Source organism: Hypomesus transpacificus, chromosome 5 (genome assembly GCF_021917145.1).
Source record: "Hypomesus transpacificus isolate Combined female chromosome 5, fHypTra1, whole genome shotgun sequence".
NCBI classification, from domain to species: domain Eukaryota; kingdom Metazoa; phylum Chordata; class Actinopteri; order Osmeriformes; family Osmeridae; genus Hypomesus; species Hypomesus transpacificus.
In genome coordinates this window covers 4,436,285-4,460,760 of record NC_061064.1, presented here as the reverse complement: position 1 = coordinate 4,460,760, position 24,476 = coordinate 4,436,285, and the positions used below count along the sequence as shown (strand labels likewise).

Genomic DNA, 24,476 nt, shown 5'->3' with positions numbered 1-24,476 from the left:
TCCAGAGGGTGGAGTGTGGACGCGAAAGGGCCCGGTTGCTATCGGTGACTGATTACGGAGTGGCAACACTCATGTGCCCAGTCAGCGGGCAGCTGCTGATGCTGTCCTGGCCCCTCGCACACCTAGAAAACGCCCTGGGCTTTGCTTACAACCCCAGCAGGGAGGAGCTATTTGTTGCCTACGGGGCATCGGAGGTCCTCGTGCTGGACACGTCTCAGAGTCCCTGTTCAGCGAAGCACCTCATCTGCACCTCCACGGACTACGACGACAGGGTGATGTGCGTAGAGGGAGTGCAGGTCGACGGGGCGGGGTGGCCTGGGGTCAGCTGCCTGGTGTTCAGCGGCCACCGCAGTGGGAAGCTGCAATTGCTGTCCCCGGGTGAGCTGCACTGCCAGGTTGATCAAGCACACGCGGGAGCCATAACCCAGAGCAGCAGCCTCCCAGGGCTTGTCCCTGTTCTGTGCTGCTATGGCACCGACAAACAGTTTAGCGTGTGGTCGGTCAGGCTGGACACAGAAGGGGTGAGGCTGATCCTAAACAGCAGAGTGAGCTGTTGTTTCACCCCACTGCTCTCCCGCCTGCTTCCTGGCTGGGTGTGTGCCATCTCTCCCCACCATAACCTGCTGCTGCTCTCCCTGTCTGGAGGGGTGGATGTTGAGAGGGAGAGGAACCCTGCGGAGCCAGTCTGCTGTCTCGACTACTGTCCCCTTCTGGGTCTCCTGGCCTTGTGTGGTCCTGGTGGAAATGTGGAGATATGGGACTGTACAGGCAACATGCTGAGTGAGATGAAGCTGGGCTTGGCTGTGAGCCAGGTGTGCTTTGCTAACACAAGGGGGGACATTCTAGTCTGTTTCCGAGGCAGCATCTACCTCATCTCCAGCCTGCACTTCCTGCCTGTCAGGCTACTGCAGACTTTGCTGGAGCAGGGCTCAGATGATGAGATCCCAGAGTACCCCATACCCTTCCTGCCCAAAGCCCCAGAGACCTACGATGTCTCCAGGGTGCCCAGAATCCACCCTGGGTCTGAGGGAAACGTGTCCGTCGCCATCCCTTTGGTGAAGACAGGGAGTGAGGAGGCAGAGCCACCTCCCCTAACGTTGAAGAGGAAACCGTCTCTGGTCACAAACTTAAACCTCACACCCAAAAGTGCAACACTCAGAGGTAAGTGTTACTGTAGCCTCATAGCCACAAAGACTAACATTTAAGGTTCAGAACAAGAACATATAGTAAAGTATGTAGGTTAAATAAGTGCTTTTTGTGTATGTGATATTCTACATTAAATACAAAACACGGTTCATTTAAGTTTCTAATTTAACATTTATTTCACGTTTATTTTGGTTGATAGTGGTGGAGTGGACTGCTCCTGCCAGAGGAAGAGAGGTGGTGGTGCAGGATCATGTAGCTGAACGTAAACCCAAACAACAGGCTGATGTCTGGGATGATACCCCACCCATGGCTCAGGCTACAGAAACAGAACACAATATCTTGGTGTGGCTTGTCGCTCCAGATGGATATCTTCCTAACTCAGTTCTTCGGGGTCAAGGTCAGAAGCAGGAGGAGTCTGCGCTGGTAGAACCTAATGTTCAAGCTTTTCAGTTGAAGCTCAGGGAGGAAAACGATGTCAAAACGTCATCTCAGACATCAGACATTCTATATTTGCCCCAAGCTGCAGAAAGCATAGAGTATCTTAATTTCCCGTTGCCAAAAATTATTTGGAATGACCCAGTTATGGCGGAGTTGGAGGCTGAGGCTGAGGCTAATGCTGAGGCTGAGGCTGAGGCTGAGGCTAAGACTAAGGCTAAGGCCGATGCTGAGGCTAATGCTGAGGCTGAAGCTAAGGCTAAGGCCGATGCTGAGGCTAATGCTGAGGCTGAAGCTAAGGCTAAGGCCGATGCTGAGGCCGATGCTGAGGCTAATGCTGAGGCTGAAGCTAAGGCTAAGGCCGATGCTGAGGCCGATGCTGAGGCTAAGGATGAGGCTAAGGCTGAGGCTGAGGCGGATGTGATGGACATGCACGAGAACCTAAAGACAACGCTCCAGACCCTTACAGAAAACCTGCTGCAGGCAGACATTGACACCTTTGATCAGCACAGTCAGGACCTGCAGGAGTTGTTCCAATCTAACAGTTTGAACCCAGGACTGAAGCAGCATGTCAAGAAGTTGTTACTGGACCAAGCTCACAGTGAGGTGCCCCAGTGGAAGCAGCTGCAGAACTGGAAGAACCTGGTGACCCTCAATCTCATCTGTGAAGGGGACCAGAGCTTGCTGGCGTTCCCACTTCTCAACCCAGATCCTGAGATGCGTGACCTGGCCCAAGACGCACTAAAAACAGTCTTCAACATCACAGACAAGACGACACTCCAAACGGAGCTTCAAAAGCACATGACGTGAGAGTCCTTTCTTCCTGTGCATAGGTCACCGTTCTGAATTCTGTTCCATGTGGCTCTTGATATTCTCTGAAATTAATTAATTTGTTCCTCTGTCTTTGCAGTCAGAAACAGGTAAAGGAACTGCTGGACCAGCTGAATGAGGACTTGGAGGTTATAGTGGACGTGGATAGGAAGTCAGAGGCCAAAAAAACTAAAGAAAACCTGCCTCTGCCCCTGCCACTCCCCCTGGCCCTCCCCCAGCCCCTCCCCCAGCCCCTGTACCTCCCCCAGCCCCTCCCCCTGCCCCTGGCCCTCCCCCAGCCCCTGCCCCTGGCCCTCCCCCAGCCCCAGCCCCAGCCCCAGCCCCTGGCCCTCCCCCAGCCCCAGGCCCTCCCCCAGCCCCAGCCCCAGCCCCTGGCCCTCCCCCAGCCCCAGCCCCAGCCCCTGCCCCTGGCCCTCCCCCTGCCCCCTGCCACTTCAATCACATGTAAGTATAATAAAACAATATGTGTATATATATTTAAGTTATATAAAAAAGATCCAACAAATGGACTTCCCACATCTAAAATCCTGGACTCTATTCCTTTCAAATATTTTGCAGGTATGACACTCATTACTCAAGAGATATCAGTTTTATCAGTTATCAGCATGCCGGTTGAAGATCAAGGTACCTTATCCACTATACTAAAACAAAGTATGAACAATTTTAGCAGTGAAAGCAGCAGTGCAAAGCAGTACATAGTCTTTGCTCATGATCGTTTATATAGTTCTGTCAATATCATTCCCTCCAGAAAAACCACAGAAGAAGGCAGACTTGCCCAGTGTCAGACAGCCATCTGTCAAGGAATTACCTCACGTGGAGATGAAGAGGAGCAAAGTTCTGGTCACTAAACCAGAAGTACAAGTGAAGAAGAAACCCTCTTTCCTTCCACCTGTGTGTCCTCCCAGTGAAGCCAGACAACACGTCCACTCAAAGTCCTTTAATCTGCAGGCGACACAGAGGAGCGTAGTTGAGGTTAAGATTAAGAACCAGGGGGCGCTGGTACGTGATGATCCTCTGATGTACCTTTACAGTAAGTCCCGAAGGCTTTCTGAAGCCCCTGCTTGCTCTACTGCCGTCGCTGGGTCTATGAGTCCATTGCTGCCAAGTGACATGGATCTGGGTTGCCCCGTGATCCAGCAAGCGTCCTCCTCCTCCCTCCAGACCCCGCTCGCTCCCTCACGTCACCCTGAATACTGCCGCATTCAGCCCAGCTGTGGCGAGGGGGACGCCAACTGGAGGGAGAGCCTCCACAAGTTAGTCTCGCTCTACGGCTTCCGCTCCAAGGGTGCCCCGCCTTCTTCCACACGTTATCAAGCGCCCCCCGTCTCCCTTGTTCCCTCGGAGGCCATGCCCCCAGTCCCCACAACGCCCGAGGCCCCCTCCAAGCCGGCTGGACAAAGTGCGCTCGGTCAGCGGGTACTCCACAGGACCCAGCTGAGGGAGACGTGGGAGAAGACACCAACTCAGTTCCAGCATGAGGTCCCTCTCCCCTGGCAGCTGAGCAGCTACACCCTGTGTGCGCAGGGGAAGAGCAGGTACGGGAGGCTGGAGCTAGACTGGGTCCGGAGCCCGGAGGGAGACGTCCCAGCACGACACATACCAGCCTTCCCTTGTCTGACGCCTGCCTGCCAAGCACTTTGAGGACCACAGCCGTAAACACCAATGGAAGTGAAGACAATATAATTACTTGGAATATTATATTTTTTACACTACAGAAAGAAAATATATATGCATTTTTACAGAGATTACTTTTGTTACCACTACAGTCCTTGCTGTATTACCAGTTTCCAATTAATAAATCCTGGTTTGCTCATTATTCTGCCTATGTCACTGCATGTGGTTCATTCTGGTGTGAAACATGGCATAAGAACAACTGTCTGGAGAAAGAATTGAGTTGGTCCACATTTTAATGGCATCCACTTTAACAGTCTGATCCAAGAAATGAATAAATTAACTGCTCTCAACAGTACAATTTGAATCCAGAAAAGTCCTTTGATCCAGGCTCTTCAAAACTGATCAACTTTCACTCTCAATGCTATGAGTATTAACACAAGTATGGTTGTACATGGTAGTTATCACATTGCCGCATCTTTGTTGTATGATAAATTGGAAGGGAAAAAAATACTCTTAGTGGAAGAAAAGAAGAGCTGATTCTTAAATAAAAATGTATTTACATTTAAAGCCATTCGATTTCTGTATGAAAAATTACATGGGTTAAAGCACTGTGCCATATCTTTAGTCAGATGATACACGATGAGTAAAACTTGCAAGATGACTCAGGGAACCATGAGGTTTTGTCTCTACAGCTACACAAACTCCTGTCTCGCTCACATAGAGGAGCACAGACACAGCGTTCCATTATCAAAACATGTCAGCTACGTTTCTTTCTGCACAGAAAAATAAAAAAAGGCAGTGTTTCATTTGTCTTCATCATGGTTAATCTCCCAGTTAGCTGTGCTCATAGTCGACTTTGACCGTCACATACTGTACTGTAGGGCTGTCTGCATTTTCCTTACACCTAAACAGTTATTTACAGCGGTTCAAGTATTCCCAAAGGTCGCCACAGAAGTGAAGTCCCATGGTCTGCACATTAAACATGCACCCAGTAGAACAGGGCCAGAGCGTTTCACACACGGTGCTGGTGGGGAGGCGTGGTTGGCACAGAAGGGTCCTTCTGTACTGAGACTGGGATTCAGGTGACAGGGAGCAAGCTGGACAGGATATCGATGAGGTTGTCCAGCCCCCACAGGTAGCCGTCCTCACGGTTCCCCTCCACCCAGGGGGTGCGGTGGTCCAGGGTCAGGGGAGGTGGCAGTGGAACAGTCTTTCCAAAATCAATCATCCAGACCCCCACCTTCCCCGTGCCATCATGCACAAACAGCAGGGAGCTGCCCACAACCTGGAGACACACTCGTGTTAGCGCTTTAAGCTACAGTACATTTTTAAAGCAGCATCATTCGCAAACGACAAACGTCTTACTTCATAGGTTCTGAAGAAGTCTGAGGTCTCCAAAACCATACGAAGCTCCTTCAGCCGTTTCAGATAACCCCTCTGACAGTAGACAGAGGGGAGGAAGCAGAAAGGAGGAAGGAATTACAAGGATTTATGTGAGAAAAGGGAGACTTGAAAACAAGGAGGAGCATTTGATGTAGATTCTTTTGGGGACAGAAATCAGACTCACCAGGATTTGGATATTACAGTCTACGAAGTCCTTCAGCGCTTCCATCACCTGTTCCCTGCTCTTGGTCCTTTTGAAGTTTGTGTTGCACATCCCCTCTGTTTTCTTCAAACGGATGTGAAATGGTTTATGGTCAATTATACTGTGACTGCCTCTGCCTTAGAGCCACAACACTGCAGCACTTTAATTACTCATTTAATTATGCTCCTTATTTTATATATCCTTTTTTTTTTATAAGACGAAATAAGGTGCTTCAAAGTTTACTTGAAATCACTTTCTCAATTAGAGTTTTGTTCCAAGTTCATCCACTTTGGCTCCTCTCTTATAGTACTTGAGCCAAAGAATCAGAGTGGATTGAAGGACACCCGAGTACATCTCTTCCCACTATTTGTGTGTCTATTCATTTTGCATGCAAGAGTGCATGTCGTAGGTCATACCTTGACCCCTTCGATGCGGAAGCCCAGGGTAGTTGTGGAACTCAGGGTCTCCCTCCACTGCATGTACCTGGTCTTCAGCACGGCCTGCTGGGCTCGCTCCTGGGCCGTGGGGGCCTCCGGGTCCACAGCCACCATCTTCTCAAACATGTCCTTACGGGGCTGCGGGCGCTCCCGCGCCTTCAACAGCTCTTCCTCCAGGTACGTCCTGGGAGATCACACAGTTACATTTCACACCTTTACATTACATTTAGTCATTTAGCAGACGCTCTTATCCAGAGCGACTTACATTAAGTACAGGGACATTCTCCCCGAGGCAAGTAGGGTGAAGTGCCTTGCCCAAGGACACAATGTCATTTGGCATGGCTAGGAATCGAACCAACAACCTTATGATTAATAGCCCGACTACCGCTCAGCCATCTGACCCCACACACTCTACACACACGCACGACAACGCTGCTGCTTCAACGCGTGCGGGGCTCCTCTGTCACGCCCACGCTCGCTCACTCACCGGCTGCCCATCTTGCAGTCCATGATGGAGGGCGAGTTGAAATGCGTCAGCAGGTCGTCCATCATGTTGTAGTCCTGCTCGGCCCGCTGAACCACCCCGTGGTAGGCTGGCACGAAGGGCCTCAGGGCGTCCTCCATCAGCCTCTGCAGGCAGCGCTGCTCCCCCTCACAGAAGCGTTTCAGCAGCATGCCACAGTCCCCTGCATGGAAGCTTCCTGCCACACAGGAAGTATAAAGACACATTTAAAAAAAAAAAAAGGGACGTTCGACATTTTCCAAGCGCGTGTCCGTCTTTTATGAGACCACACATGACATTTGCGGCACAACACCTGCTGTTTGAGGGAAGCCATTGAGTCGAGCAGAGTAAGACAACCCACCTGCATGTCCAACCACTTGGACCCATTGTTGTGGTTTTTTGTGCTGCACTGAGAGGGCATGCAGGTTCCCTGGGGTTTTGGGTTTCTTCCATGTGGTGTTCTGCATGAAGAGAAAGAGAGAGAGCAAAGGTGCCGAACATTACACCACAGAGCCCCATTCTAAAACATACATACATAACATACCCTCTCTCTCGCTCTCTCTCACACACACTTTTGTCATGTTCCTCGGCTGCTCTCCTGGGACATACCCAATAGACAGAATCTCAGACTTCAGACTCCGTCACACAACTTGCGACCTGTAGGTGAGCGTCTCCATGGAGACGGCTATAGACTAGCAGATCGAGCAGAGACATGTCGGGGAGAGGTCGGGCTCTAGTCTTGTGCAACAGCTGCTCATATTCATCAAACATTTACAGGCTGGGCTTGTTTTGCACAAAAGCAGTTGTGAAAAGCTTGGACAACGCCCACCAAACCTCAAAGTCATGCAGTGGGCAGTTATGAGATCCAGTCCCAGTACAAAGATAACATATCTATCCCAGTTAAATAGGATGTGATACACACTTAATATTTCTAAATTAAGATCTGACAGACCTTGGGAGTCAAGCATGATTTTTTTCTTCATGAATGATGGATATTTAGTGAAGGGAAGTAAAACATTACACTGTCACGTGTCCAGCATCTGTGCATCAGCATTTCAGGATGACACTATACACTGGTCTAGACGGGTTTGGACACGATTTCACCATTGCGTTCGTATCTAACAGGATCAGGTCATATGGTATGGGCCCAGTAGCCCAACATTCTCCCACATAATTAACTCACCCGATGGGGTTCATCTAAACAAGCAGATACATGTGTCACGTGAATGTGATTTTCATAGTTACTGCTTGCACCATCCTCTTCGTAATCCTCGAATGACGAGGTGGGTGACAGTATAGATGAGGACGCGTTCGACAGTTTCCTGAGTAGTGACGAGGCAGGCGAGCCCCCGAACCCACTGTCCGAGCACACCGATTCTTCCTCGGGATGGGAGCCAACGGAGAGTCCGCCAACTCTCATGGCCTTCAGTTCAATACGGCACGGGTTCAACTCACGAGTGACAACTAACTGTGGAACATGTTCACGTGCGTTTTCGCAAACACAGGTGATAGCGCCATTATAGTTGTTTGAGTCTGGTTTTTCCTCTGTCGACCAAACTGACGGATCCGCAAATGCGCCGGAGCAACTGACTTCATTCTCTCCCATGCTCCTCGAAGCTGTCGCTACTGGCGTTTTGGTCATTCTCATGTGTCACTAGAAGGTCCCGTTGTTAAATGCCACTGATGCAATTTAGCTCGTTCCAAAAAGCCACTGGTACGGTGCGTTACCACTTTACTAGCAAGCCTGAAAGAAAACAATAACCTGGCTGATCTCAGCAACTCCTGCCCCTTCCACCCTGGGCCGTTCGAATAATCAGGAACAGATTTCCTAAGTAACCATCCATATACTTCACTCAGCCAATTATATTTCTCGAAATGCCAATCTACATCAAAATGATGTCATTTATGACAAGAAGCTAGCTAGTCCAACCAAATAAATACCCGGAGCTGCGTTGACGGATCTGTGTGTGTGATGAGGCGGCCTGTACACATTTTCTTTCACCACAGGGGGGTGCTAGTAAGCGCTTTGTCGTGATATTGACTAACGAAGAAGAAGTTACCATGGGACACAGGAAGTAAATAAATATCAGAGGGAGATCTATCAGGACCAGCTGAAGAGGCAGCTAACTAGCTGTGTGTAGCAGCAGATATGTTAAATTAAGATGGTTGGAATTTAACCTTAATTTAGAGATCATATTGACGGTACAGCATTATGTCTAGATTATGCTCAACCAGCGATAGTGTAAAGTGTCAAAACTCATGTTACACAGTTTATCTAATTGAAACAGTACTTGTCTAGTTACAAAGCTTATATCATTATACTACAGACACCAGGGACAGCTTGCTATTTTACTAATTGGATTAACCTGGCGAGCTACAAGACTGTAACATGCTAAGCTGGTTGAAATGCCTGTTAAGACCTTTTTGAATGCAGTTATTTAGTTTTTCAACATTCCATAATCAACTGGTGGTCAACTGTATGTTGGATAGGATGCAGGTATTGAGTCATTTCTATCAAGTTCACCTATTCCATTGGTATTAAGGGGAGTCAGTAGAGTCAGACACCAAGTCAGTAATGTATCCTCCAGATGCTTCAGGTTCTTACCATTGGCCCCTGTCTGAGCTCCTTGGTCAGCGGAAGCTGTTAGGGTTTACCATTCTGCTGGCATGGCTTGTCCTTTTCCATCTGCTGGTGAATGTGTGGCTGCTCTGCATCTTCACCAGTCTCTTGGTGGTTCTTGGAGGTTGGCTAGGGATCCGTGCTGCGCTCGATGCAAACAGCCTGCTCCACCTGGAACACTTTGTCCCCATGGGAGGGCTCCAACCGGCCCTGCACTCCCCTGAGAGCGAGTGGAGGCTGGACCACGAGATCCACAACGCGGTCCACAAGGCGGTTCGGGACTTTGTCTCCTCGTGGTACCGCACCCTGGTGTTTGAGGAGGGGGGGGAGTTTGAGCAGGAGGTGCAGGACGCCATGCTGGAGTCTGTGATGGAGCTGAAGGGACGAGCTCTGCGCGTGGACAGGAAAGCCCTGGTACAGAGGGCCCTGGAGCTATGTGGCTGCCACCTGCAGAGCTACATGACAGCCAGGGAAACGCAGGCGGAGGCTAACAAGCTCCAGAGAGAACGTAGCAGCCTGTGGGAGCTCTACAGCAAGGCGGACGCCCCCCACCCTGCCCTGAGCAGTCCGGCTACAGAGCTCAGCTACGCCAGGGCTGTGGTGAACCTCCTCCTCCATGTTCTAGTCCCGTCCCCTCACCTGGAGACCAGGACGGGACGCTACATGGTGGGGGAGCTCATCACCTGCAACGTGTTGCTGCCCCTTGTCAGCAGGGTGTCGGATCCAGACTGGCTCAACCTGACCATTGTGGACATCTTCACCAAGTCACGAGAGCGGCCAGCGGACGACGCAGAAGAGCTCCTTGGGTCTCTGTATAAAAGCCAGACCCGGCACGAGTCCTGGGACACCTGTTGCTCAGACTCGTCAACCTTAGATGAACAAGACACCCCCAGCAAGAATCATTTTGACCTGGCAGGCATTTCATATGACGCCAATCCTCACAAGTCATTCTATATGTCGCAAGGTTTGAAAGAAGAGGCTCGGCAGGACAGCATGGTGAGTCTGGTCAGCTCTGGTCGAGGAGACAGCTGCTCCGCGGGGCTCCTCAGTCCCTGCCAAGCCAACTGCTTTTATCAACGGACAGACTCAGACCAGGAATCCCACTTACTGGATTCCAAGAAGCACTCCTTCGACTCCCTTCTCCGCACGGACTCTGAGGAGGACCAGGCAGACAGCTACTGCGAGTGCACTTCGTCAACAAACTTCTGCAGTGTGCTGGGTTTCGAGGATGACCTGTCTGGATGTTTTGGTCCCCTAAGGGCCCTTGGGACCAGGGCGCCAGTGCCCGAGGAGCCTCACTGGCCGGCCGGCATGGCGGAGGATCTACCTGCGGTCTGTGCTGCAGGGGGCCTGGGCCTGACCCCCTTTAGCTTCGAGCCCCCAATCAGCCTAGATGGACCTGCCACCATCCAGAACCTGCGCATCACTGGTACTGTCACTGCCAAGGAGCACCGTGGTACTGGTGACCACCCCTATACCCTCTACACTGTGAAGGTAACATTTCAATTAACGCACAAACGCATTTACACCCACATACAGTCTGTTTAAAATAGGCTTTTAACTGTTTGACTTGGACAGTTGGACTAAGTGTACCGTTACAGTATACAACGTAAGCATTTAAATGTTAACAATGATTCTGTTGTGTTCCTCAGTATGAAACCCTTGTTGATGCCGAATGCCTGGGCGCTTTGCAGCCTGTTGCCTACCACACCGTGAATAGGCGCTACAGTGAATTCCTCAACCTGCAAACTCGGCTGGAGGTGAAGCCTGACCTCAGGAAGATGATAAAGAGCAAAGGTCCTACCTTCTACATGGATACCATTGATGTACAAAGTAATTGAGATGCAGCCTATGGATTTAAATCTCACTAACCTTTACATTTCAGATATCAAAGGCCCCAAGAAGCTTTTTCCAGACCTCTCATTTGGAAACGCAGATCTTGACAAGGTGGAAGTTCGGAAGAGCCAGCTGGATACATTTCTTAAAGTAGGATGTAACCATTTTTTTTTTCACCAGCAAGAGTATTAAAGGCTTCATTTGTTACAATATAATTTGACTGTAAGATGTCTAATCCTCGTTTGGGTTTACAGCAACTGAGCACCATCCCAGAGACGGCCAACAGCGAGGAGATGCAGGAGTTCCTGGCTCTCAATACAGATGCCAGCACAGCTTTTGAGAAGAAGCCCTTTGTTATGTCAAGACTTGATAAGGTGAGCTACAACTAGGCACTACAGTTGAACAGGTCAATGACAGGATATGCTTTGTAAGAAACCCTCTGTGGCATGGTTGCTGTTGTAGATGGTGGGGAATGCTTTAGACACCTTGAAGACAGCTTTCCCTCGCTCTGACCCCCTGAGCCCCTCTGAAGACCTGGATGGTGACAGCAGCTCTGAGAGCAGAGTCCCCCCAGACAGCAGGAAACCCAGGTGAGAAGATGGCTCAGTAACTGCCAGAGCAACTGCATGTAGAATGTAAACGTCTCCCATTGAATGTAAGCTGCCGGCACGACATTACAGTGAAGAGAGTGTTTGTCTGAGTTTGAGCGTTCAGCCTACAGTGTTTGTTTTGTTTGATGTGTCAGGTCACGGCTCAGGTTCTCCAGTAAGATCGCTCCTTCTCTCAACATACCTGACCTGCAGCCCAAAGTGACCTACTCCTTCAGCGAAGACAGCACTGTAAGTTATTAAGTTAATGCAATTTATGAACGGCGGGCACTAAACATATTATGATATCCCAGACAATATGCATTTACCTCGAGGACAATTGCTCCTCATATGCCATCATCTGTATTGAATATCACCTATTTTTAGAGCTGTTTTGTTCAACAGCCCTCCTTATCCCTGTGTCTGTGCTGGGTCATTGCAGGTGTTCAACGGCTTATCCCTGTCTGGCCTGGAGAGCTTTGTTGGAGAGCAGGAGAGGCTTCTGCGCTGGCCTCCTGGGACAGCACCCGGGGAGGGCAAGAGGGCCAGCCAGCCGCCCGGGCCTGACCGGAGGGGAGGTGGGACCTGGGAGAGGAAACCTCGTGGGACAGGTAAGGCTCACCTACTCAGAGAGGTTTGCTGCACCCTGCAGGACAATGAGTCTGTGGAGCATCATGCATTCACAACGGTCGTCTCTCGATCGTGTTGTTAGAGTGTGCGGGGTGCAATTGGGGTGTGAGAAGATGCCGCTTTTCCACTGGATGGCAGTAGTGCCTCACTGTTCCATGCTACAGCTCTCAACTGGGTTTTGGTTGATGCCTCGTGGTTTTTATCGATCATCTGATATATTGCTATTGTTGCACAGTCCCTGGCAGCTGAGGTGTGGTTACTTTGCACTGTGCCGTACTTTCGACATGAACCATTTGTACGTCGCTTTGCATAAAACGAATCAAATGGGAATGTAGCGTGCACACCTGTGTGTGTGTGTGTTCCAGACACAGCCGTGGCAGATGTGGCCCTGAACATCCTGTGCCTTCTGATGAGGGAGCAGTGGAGCTGGCTGTGCACTGAGAACATCCAGAAGACCATCCGGCTGCTGTTTGGAACCTTCATCGAGAGGTAACACACTTCAGAGGGCATCTCCTCCACCCTTCCATACAGGCTAGATGAACAGTTGGGGGTCAGTGTGCACTTCCTCTCGTGTTCTGAGGCCAATACGTTTAGTGACTTTGTGATTTTTTTGTTGTCTATGCAGTCAGTAAAATAACATACATGAAAGCGAACTATAGATTGTGTGAAAGAAGTAGTTTCAAACGACTTAGCTCTCTGTCGTGACCGGACAAGTCTTGTCAGTTGGGACTAGTTGGTTTCCTAATGGATCCAGTGTGGACTGAGGTCCTGTCTCCTCATGCACCCTGACAGGTCTTCTGTTATTTCCCTTCAAGACATACAGTGGGCCTTTGACGTATTTCCCGGAATGGTTTCGTGAGATGACAAGTAAGAGGTTTTCAGCAGTAGAGTATTGCATGATAAGTATCTAGAATTCCATAAGATTCTGTCCAAAAACTAAAAGGATCCCATTGAATGGAAGTGATTAAACAATGGATTTGATCTTTTAGTTTTGTTTCACAACAAATGTGTTTGGACACAGTGTTCTGTACATTAATTATATAGGCATGTTTTGTTTTAGAACATGATTTAGTAAAAATTTGGTTGCTGTTATGAAATGTTCCTTTTTTAATTTGATTCCGGAGCTTTCTAAATAACTTGTCAAGTTGCCTGCAATTATTGAAGAGTTGAATGGCTTGGCCGTGCCAGTGAAAATATAATCTGTTTATGAAGTCATCACAGATTGCATTATGAGAAGAAGGGACAGCCAAGTGTTTGCCAAGAAAGATGTGTTTTACAAACCTTACAGCTGAATGGAGAGCCTTATGAACCTGCTTTCCAACATTGTTCACAGAGGCCTCAATGATGTATTTCTGCATGTCATACAGCATAATACTTCCAGTAGGACAGCTCTCCCCTCAGAGACATAACCTGCCAGTCCAGAGGGAGAGTGCCTCCCTTAGGGCCTCTCATCAGTAAAGGGTGTCTCCTTGTATAATGCAGGTAGTCATACCAGACCAGCATGTGTTGGGGCCTTTGTTCCTACCCCACTAAACTCGCCAACGCTAATATTTGTTTGCACGCACAGTGAGCAATTTTTCACTCAGCCACACTCTCACACTCTATACCCTGACGCTATGGCTCCTCTCTCACCGAGGCCTACGGTTCGGCTTCATATAGTAAAGTGGTCCCCCCGGTTAAAGCCTCTTTGTTACATGGATACTCTTAATCTTGTATTTTTTTTTTGCCCGAGAAGCTGTAAAACCTGGTATTTTGATTGAGGAACATACATATTTTATGTGCTTAGTTACCCTGGTTAGTAGTGAAATGTGTTGTTTTAATGATTTAAGAACTATATGCATCATAAAAACAAAATAATGTGATATTTTTTATGTTTGTGTGTAATCCGTCTACCTTTTAGCCGGCAGCGTTTTAAAGATCATAATTGTAAACAGTTTTTTGGGGCCCCACGTGTTAACAAAACATCTACCCTGGAGAGGTGCTGTTGGGGTTTCAGCCTCTGGTGCCCTGGGTAGACCTTCTGGTGCCCTGGGTAGATCCTCTGGTGCCCTGGGTAGACCTTCTGGTGCCCTGGGTAGGCCCTCTGGTGCCCTGGGTAGACCCTCTGGTGCCCTGGGTAGGCCCTCTGGTGCCCTGGATAGACCCTCTGGTGCCCTGGGTAGGCCCTCTGGTGCCCTGGGTAGACCCTCTGGTGCCCTGGGTAGGCCCTCTGGTGCCCTGGGTAGACCCTCTGGTGCCCTGGGTAGACCCTCTGGTGCCCTGGGTAGGCCCTCTGGTGCCCTGGGTAGACCCTCTGGTGCCCTGGGTAGGCCCTCTGGTGCCCTGGGTAGACCCTCTGGTGCCCTGGGTAGACCCTCTGGTGCCCTGGGTGAGAGCTGAGAAAGAGGCCATCTCCACGGCTGTGGCTACAGCCCTCTCCATGGTTCATTCACTGGGGTTACAATGTTGACAGTAGGCTCAAAACATAAGCCTGACAAAATGGGGGTTACTCTATTTCCTCTGTGTGATGTAGTTGTTTGTTTTCTGAGTAGAATAATTATAGAAAACCTATTTTGTGTGTACTCTGTCTGGGGAAGGATCTTATAACGCAAAGTTATGGTCGTAATTGATAGTGAGATGATGACCTGGTCTTTAAAAAGCCTCCCAGGTTTTGCTTATTAAAATGTGTCTGGGCACAGAATGTTCTGAATCTGTATTTATCCTTACACAGTGCTTGGGTTTGGACTGGGTCATGAGGTCAACCTCTCTCTGTGAATGACCACTGGGAAGGGAATTGGTTTGTGTAATTCCATTTGGCAGGATTCACCAAGGGTGTGCGGCCTGATGTGACCCTGTCGTATCTCGACATCGAATAAACTCAACAACCATGAGGACCCCGTGTGTTACACTGGAGAACCACAGTAAATACCATAGCTGATGCTTTGAATTGATTAACAGATTAACAGGCTGCCTTTGTTAAAGGGAGCACTTTTCCCTAATAGGGACTTGTTTCCACGCGCTCTGTCTAGTGCAGCATGCCTGTCATCCGTGTAAAAGACGGTACATGATTTGTCTAGATCCACAGGGGAATTAGTACTCCTTGGCTCCACCTCCACTGAGGATTTACTGTCTGGGAAGTTTCTCAACATTCAGTCATATAGAGCTAAAGAATGACGTCAAAGTCTGAAAGATTGTGGACATATTTAGTGATATGTCCAGCTCTTACCTCCTCTTCCTGCCGTGTTTACAGTTGAGACACACTTACTGGCCAGAAATACTGAATCAATGGAATGACATGTTAAATCATTTCAAAGGCTCCCCCACTTTATTTTCAATAAATACTATCAATAAAAACATCTTTGATGAGTGAGTGATGAGGGGATGGGGAAGGGATGAGTGTTCCATGTTGACTTGCTGTATGCTGGACCCAGGTTAACGGATGACCTTAGTTACTGAGTTATTTAAGTGCTTTTACGCATTGGAAACCTTTTGCTATGGACAATACTCCTGGTTGTGGAATGCTGTATCGGTTTGAAAATATTTCTCTCTCTTACACCCCTATCAAATTACCGCTCCCAAAACAGAGATTTTTCACCTTTAGTGTGCAGATTTATGTGATTCCAGGACACTCAAGCCTAGACTCTGCACAAGGCCTAGCAGGTGCTGGGAGCGAGCGCAGCCAGGGCACTGCTACACGGCGATGCATACTTTGGCATTGCGTCTGTGGAACAGTTCTAAGGAGACATGTTACACAATGCCTCCGATCTGTTTAATGTCTGCACACACACACACTGCGGTGTTTCATCCCTGTGTGTACACACTGTGCTTTGCCTAAATGGAACAAGCTACTGACCCAGCATGGGCAGCGCACGTGGCCTCCCTCCCTCCCTCCCTCTCCCCACCTCCCTCCCCTCCTTCCTAACTAGACTTGGCGAAGAAGACATAAGACAAGCTCAGCGTGGTCATGTGAGATACACAGTGGCCTCAGAGGGTTATATTATTAATGTGACCTCAGCTTTTATCTTAGGTGTTCCTCTTTAAGACCTCATCTAGATGAGCTCGGTGTGGTGTTAAGTGTCTATACATGCCCCAATGTGACCCCACCTCAGGCCATGATAGTAAACACCAGACACATGATGTCAGATTCCTAGTTGACAGCAGTCCACGGTTAGTATGGTTATGTTCCCGAAAAAATGTGGTACAGAAACCGGACTCGGGCAGGGTACTATTAGGAACTTTTGCAGTAAACGCTCACACCATAAACTGTCAATGACGTGAAGTCAGTAAATGTGTCTTTTGAAATGCACCCCTATCAGCTACCCCCGGAACTGAGAGCTGCCCCAGCTGTAGTGTACGTGTAGTCTCTCTCTCTCTCTCTCTCTCTCTCTCTCTCTCTCTCTCTCTCTCTCTCTCTCTCTCTCTCTCACCTCTCTGTTGCCTCTCTCTCTCATCACCAGACCACAACCAAATGACGGTTTATTTCTGCCTTGACCCCTGTCTCCCAGAGAGCAGTTTGACGAGAGACCCCAAGGGCACGGTCAGGTTCTTTTTCTCCTAAAATGGTAGCAGTGGCGTGCTTTGCTGTTTGGCCTTGCGGTTTTGGCCTGTGCTTAATGACCAGACATTTTTCAGCCGAGTGAGTGAGTGATTGTCCTCTCTCTAATCACCCTGCGGTTCTGTTCGGACAGAAGCCGTGGACGGCGGGGAGTCGAAAGGCCCGTGGGCTGGACTCACCGCTGGAACAGGAAGCCTGTGTTTATTCCGTACACACTGACATGTGGCAAGCAGGTGCTCCATTGTCTGGGGGTCGGGAGTTCTGTTCTGGATGTTGTGAAGGTGATCAGCTGCTCGGAGGCAAAGATGTCTGTTAGCTGGAGGCACGCTAGGCTAGGCCTCGTGTCCAAGGGGCTCAGCTATTAGGAGGTGAATATGATGATGGCGGCCGTGTGAAAGTGGGCTCCAGCACAGCCTGTTAACCAGGCCGCCTGAGCTGTTGTTGTGTGCGGGAGAGTGCTGCCTCAGATCTCCTGGCCTTGCTGTTCTGCCAATAGTAGTAACTAGACTGGGCTGGATAGGTTGTAAAGATGTTGGGAGATTCTCTCTGGAAAATCTCTTATACTGCTGCCTGTAAATCACCCATAAAACCCAAGAAGGTTTGTTTGGAGTTGTGTGTCCTGTAGGAGGGTGTTTTATTAGATACAGAGTATTTGGATGGGCGGCTTTGGTTGGATGAGCTGTCATCATCAGAGCAGCTGCTGTTCCCCCCCGCAGTGTCCTGCCTGCGGTGTCATTTCCTACCACCAGGAGGCAGCATATGCCTATACTAGCACCAAGCTCAGATTTCACAGGACAGGTAGGATGGACTTTTCTAGAATAGAAGGCCCCTGGACACGGAATATAAGGCACATGGAGACATTTTAATTTCATACTTTAAATGTTTTCTTTATTCATTGACTTGTGTTTATGTATCACATTAGTTAAAATATACAAAGGCACCATTGCACTATTGTTCTCAGACGGGAGAACAGGGTTTAGCATTTGGTTGTAGTTGTGTGAGATGAGCAGGTGGTTTGAGTCAGTCAGCAGCAGCGTAATAGGAACCCGCAGGGCCCCTTTGATAAGGTTGGGAATGAGGCCTTTGCGTCATTGACCTGATCCTTTGGTGCCAAAAGCCAGACCACACAAACGGACACTTGCATCGCTTGGACTCTTTCATAGATTGTGTGTAAGTCTCGGGCCTGTTCCGCTGTGTGCGGGCAGCCCGGGTCGGGGCCAGACACCACCTTGAGGCCAGACCAGTGCTGTTGGGAAAAAGCTGTGATCCGTAACACAGGCCTGTGTCTATTCACTCTCCCAGCAGGAGGGAGGCAGAGGAATCGGCGCTGCCAACACACACACACACACACATACACACGCACACACACACACATACACACACACACCGCTGCAATAATAGTTTCCATCTTCACTGTACCGGCTGATGTAACAGTGTGATAAGCCTCGGCTTGGTGAGTTTCATTTAGATTCTAGTGATGTATGTGAATGTTTTTCTTCCTGGCCTGAGGAGCAGATCTTATTTACACAATGAAAAACTTTTATTATTTTATTATTAAGAAAATAAAAATAACGTTTTGTAAAAGGTTACACTTTAGCATACTGAACTCGCAATATTACATAATAAGTTAGATCACAGAATTTTGTCTGAAATTCAGTTAACTGATAAATGAAAATGTCACATCTAAACCAATGATGAGGATACATAATATTTGACTACTGTTTGTAAGGATTCCTTAAAATCAGTCTTATATAACTGATATTTTTCTAGAAAGAAAGTTGGGAAAGACATTCTTCTTTTATATGATTGGCATTGAAATGTGTCTATGGGCCAAAATAAATAAAAAGGTTATTGCTGGTATCTAAGGGCCTCTCAATTTATGGCCTGCATTGGTATAGAAACCCAAGAACCTTGTCATGTAAAACACATTTAATATAATCTACGTTTCGATACGAATGTGCAACACAGTTCAGTGTTAGTTGTGTTTTTCTGACGATTTAGACCTTCCATCAGTTCAAGACCGGAGACTGAAGGTTTTTGCACACGGTCAGGAAAGTAGCTACTCAAAGCCAGCCTTTGGAAGCCTTCTGTGCTTAAGACGGTCAACTAGAACATTTGTTCTGGGCTTTAGGCACAGGTGTTTGTACTTACTGTACAGATAGAAGAACAGCATCAAATACATGGCCAGTACTATCCAGGTATGTACTGACTGGACAGGACAGGACACAGAAGGGCTCACATAACATGAAAAAGGCGACCCATAAAGCTTAATGCAGTGTCACTGACGAGATGACATCTAGCTAGCATGAGTTGGTAGCCGTGAGGGACTGGTGATAATATTACGAAAGCAGAGCCATGTGCAGGTGAGGGCTGGAACATTCTGAGAAATCTGATTTCGGAGAAGTAAAAATGCTTGCTGTGTGTCTGGTCTGTCGGAGGGTGTTCTGTTTCCCAGCCCTGTGCTCTACCACACTCCCCTCAACCCAAGCAGCAGGCTCCCAATTGCTCCGCTCCCAAACTCTTGGGTCACTAAAATAAACACTCACTGCCAATGGTGGGATGCTAGCTACGATTTCTATTCTGGAAACAATTCCAGCCACCTATGCACCCATCCTCCCCAGCTGCAGCTGCAAGAGTTTATACACGTCGTTCACAGCTTGTCATGTTTTGATCTTCAACCAATCAACCGTCGCCGTTATCATGTGGTCTTAATGAGCCCACGGTGCTGCTGATGATGTCGAGGGTATGATGTAGAAGGTAGATGACAGCTGCCTTAGGTCAGGCACCTGTGCTAATGCTGTGCTAGACTTTTGAACCTACCTACAATTGCCATGGTCGGCCTCTGAACCTACCTACTACTGTCACTGCCGTCTAGGTTCGTAAACCTAGGTGCTCTGGCAGAATAACCGCTTCTCCTCCTGGGACCGATGGCAACGTGGCTTCATATCGGCCAGATGACAGCCTCGACTGTAACCGCTTGGACCAGCCTCAACGCCCCTCCGACTTTCTAGAACGGGCCATGGAAAGAACAGTGGAGTGTGGAGTTTGAGATGGGCTCCCTTCCACCAGAGCAGCTGCAGCCCTAGCCCCTCTTACGGCCCAAAGACCAGAGAGTCAAAACAGCTGAAACATGTAATTAGATCCGACATTCAAGGAGCGGGAACAATAGGGCAGCTAGTGTGGGGGAAACGTGATTGAAGGAGACATCAGCTTTTTTTTTTTTTTTTTAACACTCAAATGGTTTTCGTGGATTTATTTTTTGCGTTACATAACCGCATCTGTAATGCGTTACTTTAGTTTTCATTGGTCTTGTCTTCCTTCTATCTGAAATGATGGATTGTGAATCTAAGGTCTTGTATAATCCTTGAAGGGGGGGGGGGGGGGGGGGGGGGGGGGGGGGGGGGGAAACAGAGCAAGGATTAAATGGTTGCACTGTACTATGTATGCAACTATAATTCTGGGGCACTAAATTGGATTTATGGCTTTAATGTGGTTTTTGGGTCTTTGTTCTAGTCCAGGCATCCGGTAGTTTCCGTCCACATTCTTGGACAGGAGCCTCTTACACATTGTTCTGGGACTCTTGAAGTACACTTAATGTATTCACAAAAGTGTAAATCCTCACTTTCACCATGGTTTATAGAGCATTAAGGGAAAAATTGAAAACATTTAGCTAGTTTAGGAAAAATAATTGCTTTATGTGCAAAATCTTGCCATGCTGCTTCTAGCTTTATTCAACCTGTGGTGGGCTTAGGTCGCTTCTTCTGGTGTCTGATGCAACACTACTTTCACAATCATCTGTTTTACTATGCTGCATATCATTTTCAGCTCAGCTTTCAAATTATTTCAACTCAGCGCATGTGTGCTTGATCAAACGAGTGTAGTTGCCACATTTTGTTGCCGGGAGTTTCAGACAATTGTGTTTCATCCGTCTCTGACCTTGTGCATCACTCAGGTGGCTGGATGTGGGCGTGGCCCACCTGACCAGCGCCCCCTGCTGGGTGATCTACCTGCAGGTGATGCAGGAGGCAGTGTGGCCAGGGGGAACTCTCCCCGCCCAGCCTCGCTCCGAGCGCAGCCCCGCTCAGAGAGAGGAGACCAAACAGCAGTGTCTCAACTGTCTCCTGCAGCTGCTTCCAGGTCAGTTTATCCAGGCAGGGGCATTGCACACAAAAAACCTATTGGGTCTGTGTTGCTTGGTTGACACTGTTTTCCTAACCTGTGTTTCCTGCCTGAGCTCAGAGTTCATCACTGACATGCTGGGGACAGAGAAGTACAGACAGAGCTTGGAGACAGTGCTGGAGTCTCTGCAGGACCCCCACATCAACAAGTAAGTCCCTTCTCCCCCCCCCCCCCCCCCCCCCCCCCTCTCCAGTCACAAACACGTGTGTGAGATATGACGTGTGCCTTCCCGGCACGGCCTTCTGGACCGGGCGGGAACCGGTCGACGTCGGTTTGAGCCGTCACCGACTGCACCGAGTTGTGATCCGAGTCAATCTGTCGGCCCGGCTCTGTGGTTCTGTGCAGGCACCTTGTCTACTGCGTCTGTGACCTGCTGCTGGAGTTCCTGATCCCCGAGTCTTCCGAGGAGGACTTCCAGAGGTCTCTCCTGCACAGCCTGTCTGGGGACGTGGAGAGGGTGTCTGCCTCAGCGTGAGCGGGTGTGCCCTGACGGCTCTCCCTTCTTTCACCCCAACATCCTCTTGGCAACCCCCCCCCCCCCCCTTTTAGAGTCTCTTTTGTCCGGAGTTCTTTCATTAAACGATAGATGAAGCATGCACATCTGGTTCAGGGCTAAGCATTGGGGTCAAGATATGGCTTTTGTGTCCGGCACTTGTTAAAGGATTTACTCTATCCTTCAACTACATGCCCCCCCCCCCCCCCCCCCCCCCCTCCCCTCCCCTGCCAATGTGGACTTTCTCATCACCGTGGTGACCAGGGCCCTGCCTGCTGGGTCCATCATAATGGGGCTAGGAGTTTACTGGAAGTGCTGCTGACGTCAGTATTGACGCTCCTCCTCTCAGACGATGAGAACTGGAATTGCTAGAGGGATAAAGGATGACATTGAATGTCATATTTAAACTCAGTAATGTTGATAATGTTATTGGTATTTTTATATAGAATATTATTTATTCATGTATTTATTTATTTATAGTATTATGAAGACACATTAGTGTTTATCTGAAAATATTTGATAAAGATGAAGGTGAAAGTTCTGTCCTTTTGGTACAGTGTGACAGCCTGATGTTTTCATGTAAAAAAAACCTGATGTTGAAATAAGTTAATAAGTTGTAAATTAATACTTGATATGCATACTGTGAATATAAATACAATTACATAAATAAAAAATATCCATGAGGATTTGTGATTGACAGTTTTACTACCAGAGTAAGCCTACTGTACATGCAGACTGCTGCAGTGCTGTTCCATCTCTGTTCTCAGGATTTCTACAGTGTTTTACTTCATTTTACTAACCTGTTATTAATCTATTTTGGTAAACAAAAGCAGTGGTGAGTATTCTACAGTGACCTAGTTGTAGGACATGAATGTCCAGAAGGTGAAGTTGTGTGCAGACAACAGAAACCAACCTCTGTGTTATTATTAATAAGGTTAAACCCAATGTGTCAGGCAACTAGTTTATACTTTTGGCCTCTGAAAGTGGTTTTACCTAATCCCTCCTGGATGAACTCTGCTTGTGTTAACTGTTAATGCTTTTGATCATACAACATGGTTAAAGTGCATCTGTTTTGATACACTGTCAAGACTGGAGACATTTCCACAATTAGGCACATTCTTCTTCCTTCAGATTGTTATTACTACTTTGACTACCTGTCTTTAGGCTGAGCACTGATTTGTCAGATCAGTGACAAGCTAAATGAGACATTTAACCTTTCCCAGAACTGGTTTCTATCTCTAAGAAAACAGAGCAGCTTACAGCCACTCGTGACTCCTAATGGTCCTCAGAATGTCTCCATAACTTCACTCCTCCATCAAGACCCAAAAGTCTTTTGTGGCTCCCCAGTTTCCACGGCGTCTGGCTTGAATACTTTGGAGCCCAGATTGGATGTAGTCGTGGCTGTCTGTCAAGCTGGGGAGACAAGCCAGCGCTATGAGATAATCAAATGGAACCGAATTAGGCTTTATTGTATAATCATTCTTATACGGATAGTTCTAAAATGCCTTGGAACGTAATCCAATTCATCTGTTGTCATCCGCTCGATTACTTTGATTCATTTCCTAAGACTGTGTGTATTACACAAACCAAAACATACACACTTTACAGTCTGTACTAACACTATGCTGTTAATATCATCTTCATGGTAAACAGTGTGTTGAATTTAGCTATTACATCATTGAATAGCCAAATCAAGATTATTCTTGATTCCTTTATTCGTAATTCTACACTCAGATCTACTATAGAAAAGCAAAATCATTAAAGCATGCAATTGGATAAAAGGTCGTCTTAAGCAGCGTTTTCTCAGTTAAATGCTGCCAAAGCACACTGATTGAATCAGGGTGGTGTGAACTACTGTTGTCCTCAGAGGTAGCCCGGCTGATGGAGACAACCGGCCTCCCTCACGATGGTTGGCATGACAATCAGAAGACAGAGTGTTGTTTGAGGACATGCTGGGAGCTTGGAGACTTCACGCCTGTCGCCAAGTCAGTCATTTGAATTACAGCGTGAACGCACTTGTGTTTTAATGTTCGCCCATGTTATTGACTCTTCTCTCTATGATGCCTTTTTGGTTAGCAAATGTCCAGATATAAGCACTTGACTCCTTTTTTTAATTACCGTAGTGCTTCTGCACCTCCATAACCATAAAAACAGTCTCAAAACTCTTCAACAATATTTAACAAAACTCTAATGCAGGCAGACATGGTATGAAACTTAAGGCCTGTGGTATACGTACAGATCATCACTCCTGCAGTTTGGAGCAGACTAGATCATCAGGAGCCTTTGCTAATCATGGATATGGTCATTTGCTGTACAGGAATGTCATGCTCCTCTGACTGCAGACAGACTCCAAGGATTCATTCCACAGACAGCGGTAGCAGATTCCAGAAGGTTTTCCGAACAATTAGAGGATTTAATCAAGAGCAGAGACTGTGATGACTTTACCATTTCCACAGTGATGACGATAATGATGATTGGATGACAATCACCATCAGATGTAGTGCCATAGATACCAACCTAATTTATGGTATGGGAGTTAAATTAGCATTCAGAAAATTATGTCACACCTTTAGTGTGTAAAGTAAGTATGTGAAAATATTTTTGTAAATTAGGTGATAATTTAATTCCCAAATTCCCACAATTTTGAATGTCTGGTTGACTTGGACCATTTGGTCATATGAATAATATTATCCTATGAGTCTTTTTCGCCTTGCCCAATTTGACTATTTTGCAGGGTTGAGCTGATGCACAAAATAGACCTGAACAATAAAACCTCAGCTTATATAAACATAACTATTGATTAAACCAGAACAAGAGAACTGGAATCATTGAGATTACCTTTCAATACAAAGAGATTTAGGAGCTGTCTGTTTCAACCAGTTGACTGTTTGGTTTCAGACGAAGGATGACACAATTGGTAGTGAAGTAAAGACAGAAGTATTACATTCCCTCCAGCTCTCTAGAAGGAGTCAGGTGGCTGAGCGGTTAGGAAATTAGGCTAGTAATCAGAAGGTTGCCGGTTTGATTTCCGGCTTCAAAATGACATT

The 24,476-nt window shown here is 47.8% G+C and overlaps 2 protein-coding genes across 8 annotated transcripts; one reads left to right on the top strand and one right to left on the bottom strand.

Moving 5' to 3' along the window:
- Window positions 1-4,301: 4,301 nt before the first annotated feature.
- Window positions 4,302-8,541, bottom strand: itpkca (inositol-trisphosphate 3-kinase Ca). Of its 3 annotated transcripts, none has more exons than XM_047020266.1 (7): window positions 7,734-8,541; window positions 6,912-7,011; window positions 6,536-6,749; window positions 6,028-6,232; window positions 5,594-5,695; window positions 5,392-5,463; window positions 4,302-5,311 (listed from the first exon to the last, which is right to left on the bottom strand). In XM_047020266.1, exons 1-7 carry the CDS (start codon window positions 8,196-8,198, stop codon window positions 5,105-5,107), a joined length of 1,365 nt encoding a protein of 454 aa, XP_046876222.1. In that variant the 5' UTR covers window positions 8,199-8,541; the 3' UTR covers window positions 4,302-5,104. The 3 variants fall into 3 exon arrangements, with proteins under 3 accessions (XP_046876222.1, XP_046876223.1, XP_046876224.1); XM_047020267.1 differs by lacking the exon at window positions 7,734-8,541 and adding an exon at window positions 7,123-7,727; XM_047020268.1 differs by lacking the exon at window positions 7,734-8,541 and adding an exon at window positions 7,160-7,727.
- Window positions 8,542-8,645: 104 nt separating this feature from the next.
- On the top strand, window positions 8,646-22,089 carry snx19a (sorting nexin 19a). Of its 5 annotated transcripts, XM_047020864.1 has the most exons (11): window positions 8,646-10,664; window positions 10,823-10,967; window positions 11,056-11,156; window positions 11,261-11,380; window positions 11,469-11,596; window positions 11,752-11,845; window positions 12,036-12,204; window positions 12,589-12,712; window positions 20,710-20,894; window positions 20,997-21,084; window positions 21,282-22,089. In XM_047020864.1, exons 1-11 carry the CDS (start codon window positions 9,126-9,128, stop codon window positions 21,409-21,411), a joined length of 2,823 nt encoding a protein of 940 aa, XP_046876820.1. In that variant the 5' UTR covers window positions 8,646-9,125; the 3' UTR covers window positions 21,412-22,089. The 5 variants fall into 5 exon arrangements, with proteins under 5 accessions (XP_046876820.1, XP_046876824.1, XP_046876822.1 ...); XM_047020868.1 differs by lacking the exons at window positions 20,997-21,084; window positions 21,282-22,089 and adding an exon at window positions 13,039-13,090 and having other exon boundaries at window positions 20,710-20,795; XM_047020866.1 differs by lacking the exons at window positions 20,997-21,084; window positions 21,282-22,089 and adding an exon at window positions 13,016-13,090 and having other exon boundaries at window positions 20,710-20,795.
- The last annotated feature ends 2,387 nt before the right edge of the window (window positions 22,090-24,476 follow it).

Excerpts from the sequence above, each read along its gene's own strand:
- itpkca (XM_047020266.1), bottom strand. The coding sequence starts at position 8,198 with ATGAGAATGACCAAAACGCCAGTAGCGACAGCTTCGAGGAGCATGGGA. Across the intron at positions 6,750-6,911 it reads CCAAGTGGTTGGACATGCAG|GAAGCTTCCATGCAGGGGAC; the intron begins GTGGGTTGTCTT and ends CCTGTGTGGCAG. Across the intron at positions 5,312-5,391 it reads ACTTCTTCAGAACCTATGAA|GTTGTGGGCAGCTCCCTGCT; the intron begins GTAAGACGTTTG and ends GTGTGTCTCCAG.
- snx19a (XM_047020864.1), top strand. The coding sequence starts at position 9,126 with ATGTATCCTCCAGATGCTTCAGGTTCTTACCATTGGCCCCTGTCTGAG. Across the intron at positions 10,665-10,822 it reads ATACCCTCTACACTGTGAAG|TATGAAACCCTTGTTGATGC; the intron begins GTAACATTTCAA and ends TGTGTTCCTCAG. Across the intron at positions 11,597-11,751 it reads CCAGACAGCAGGAAACCCAG|GTCACGGCTCAGGTTCTCCA; the intron begins GTGAGAAGATGG and ends TTGATGTGTCAG.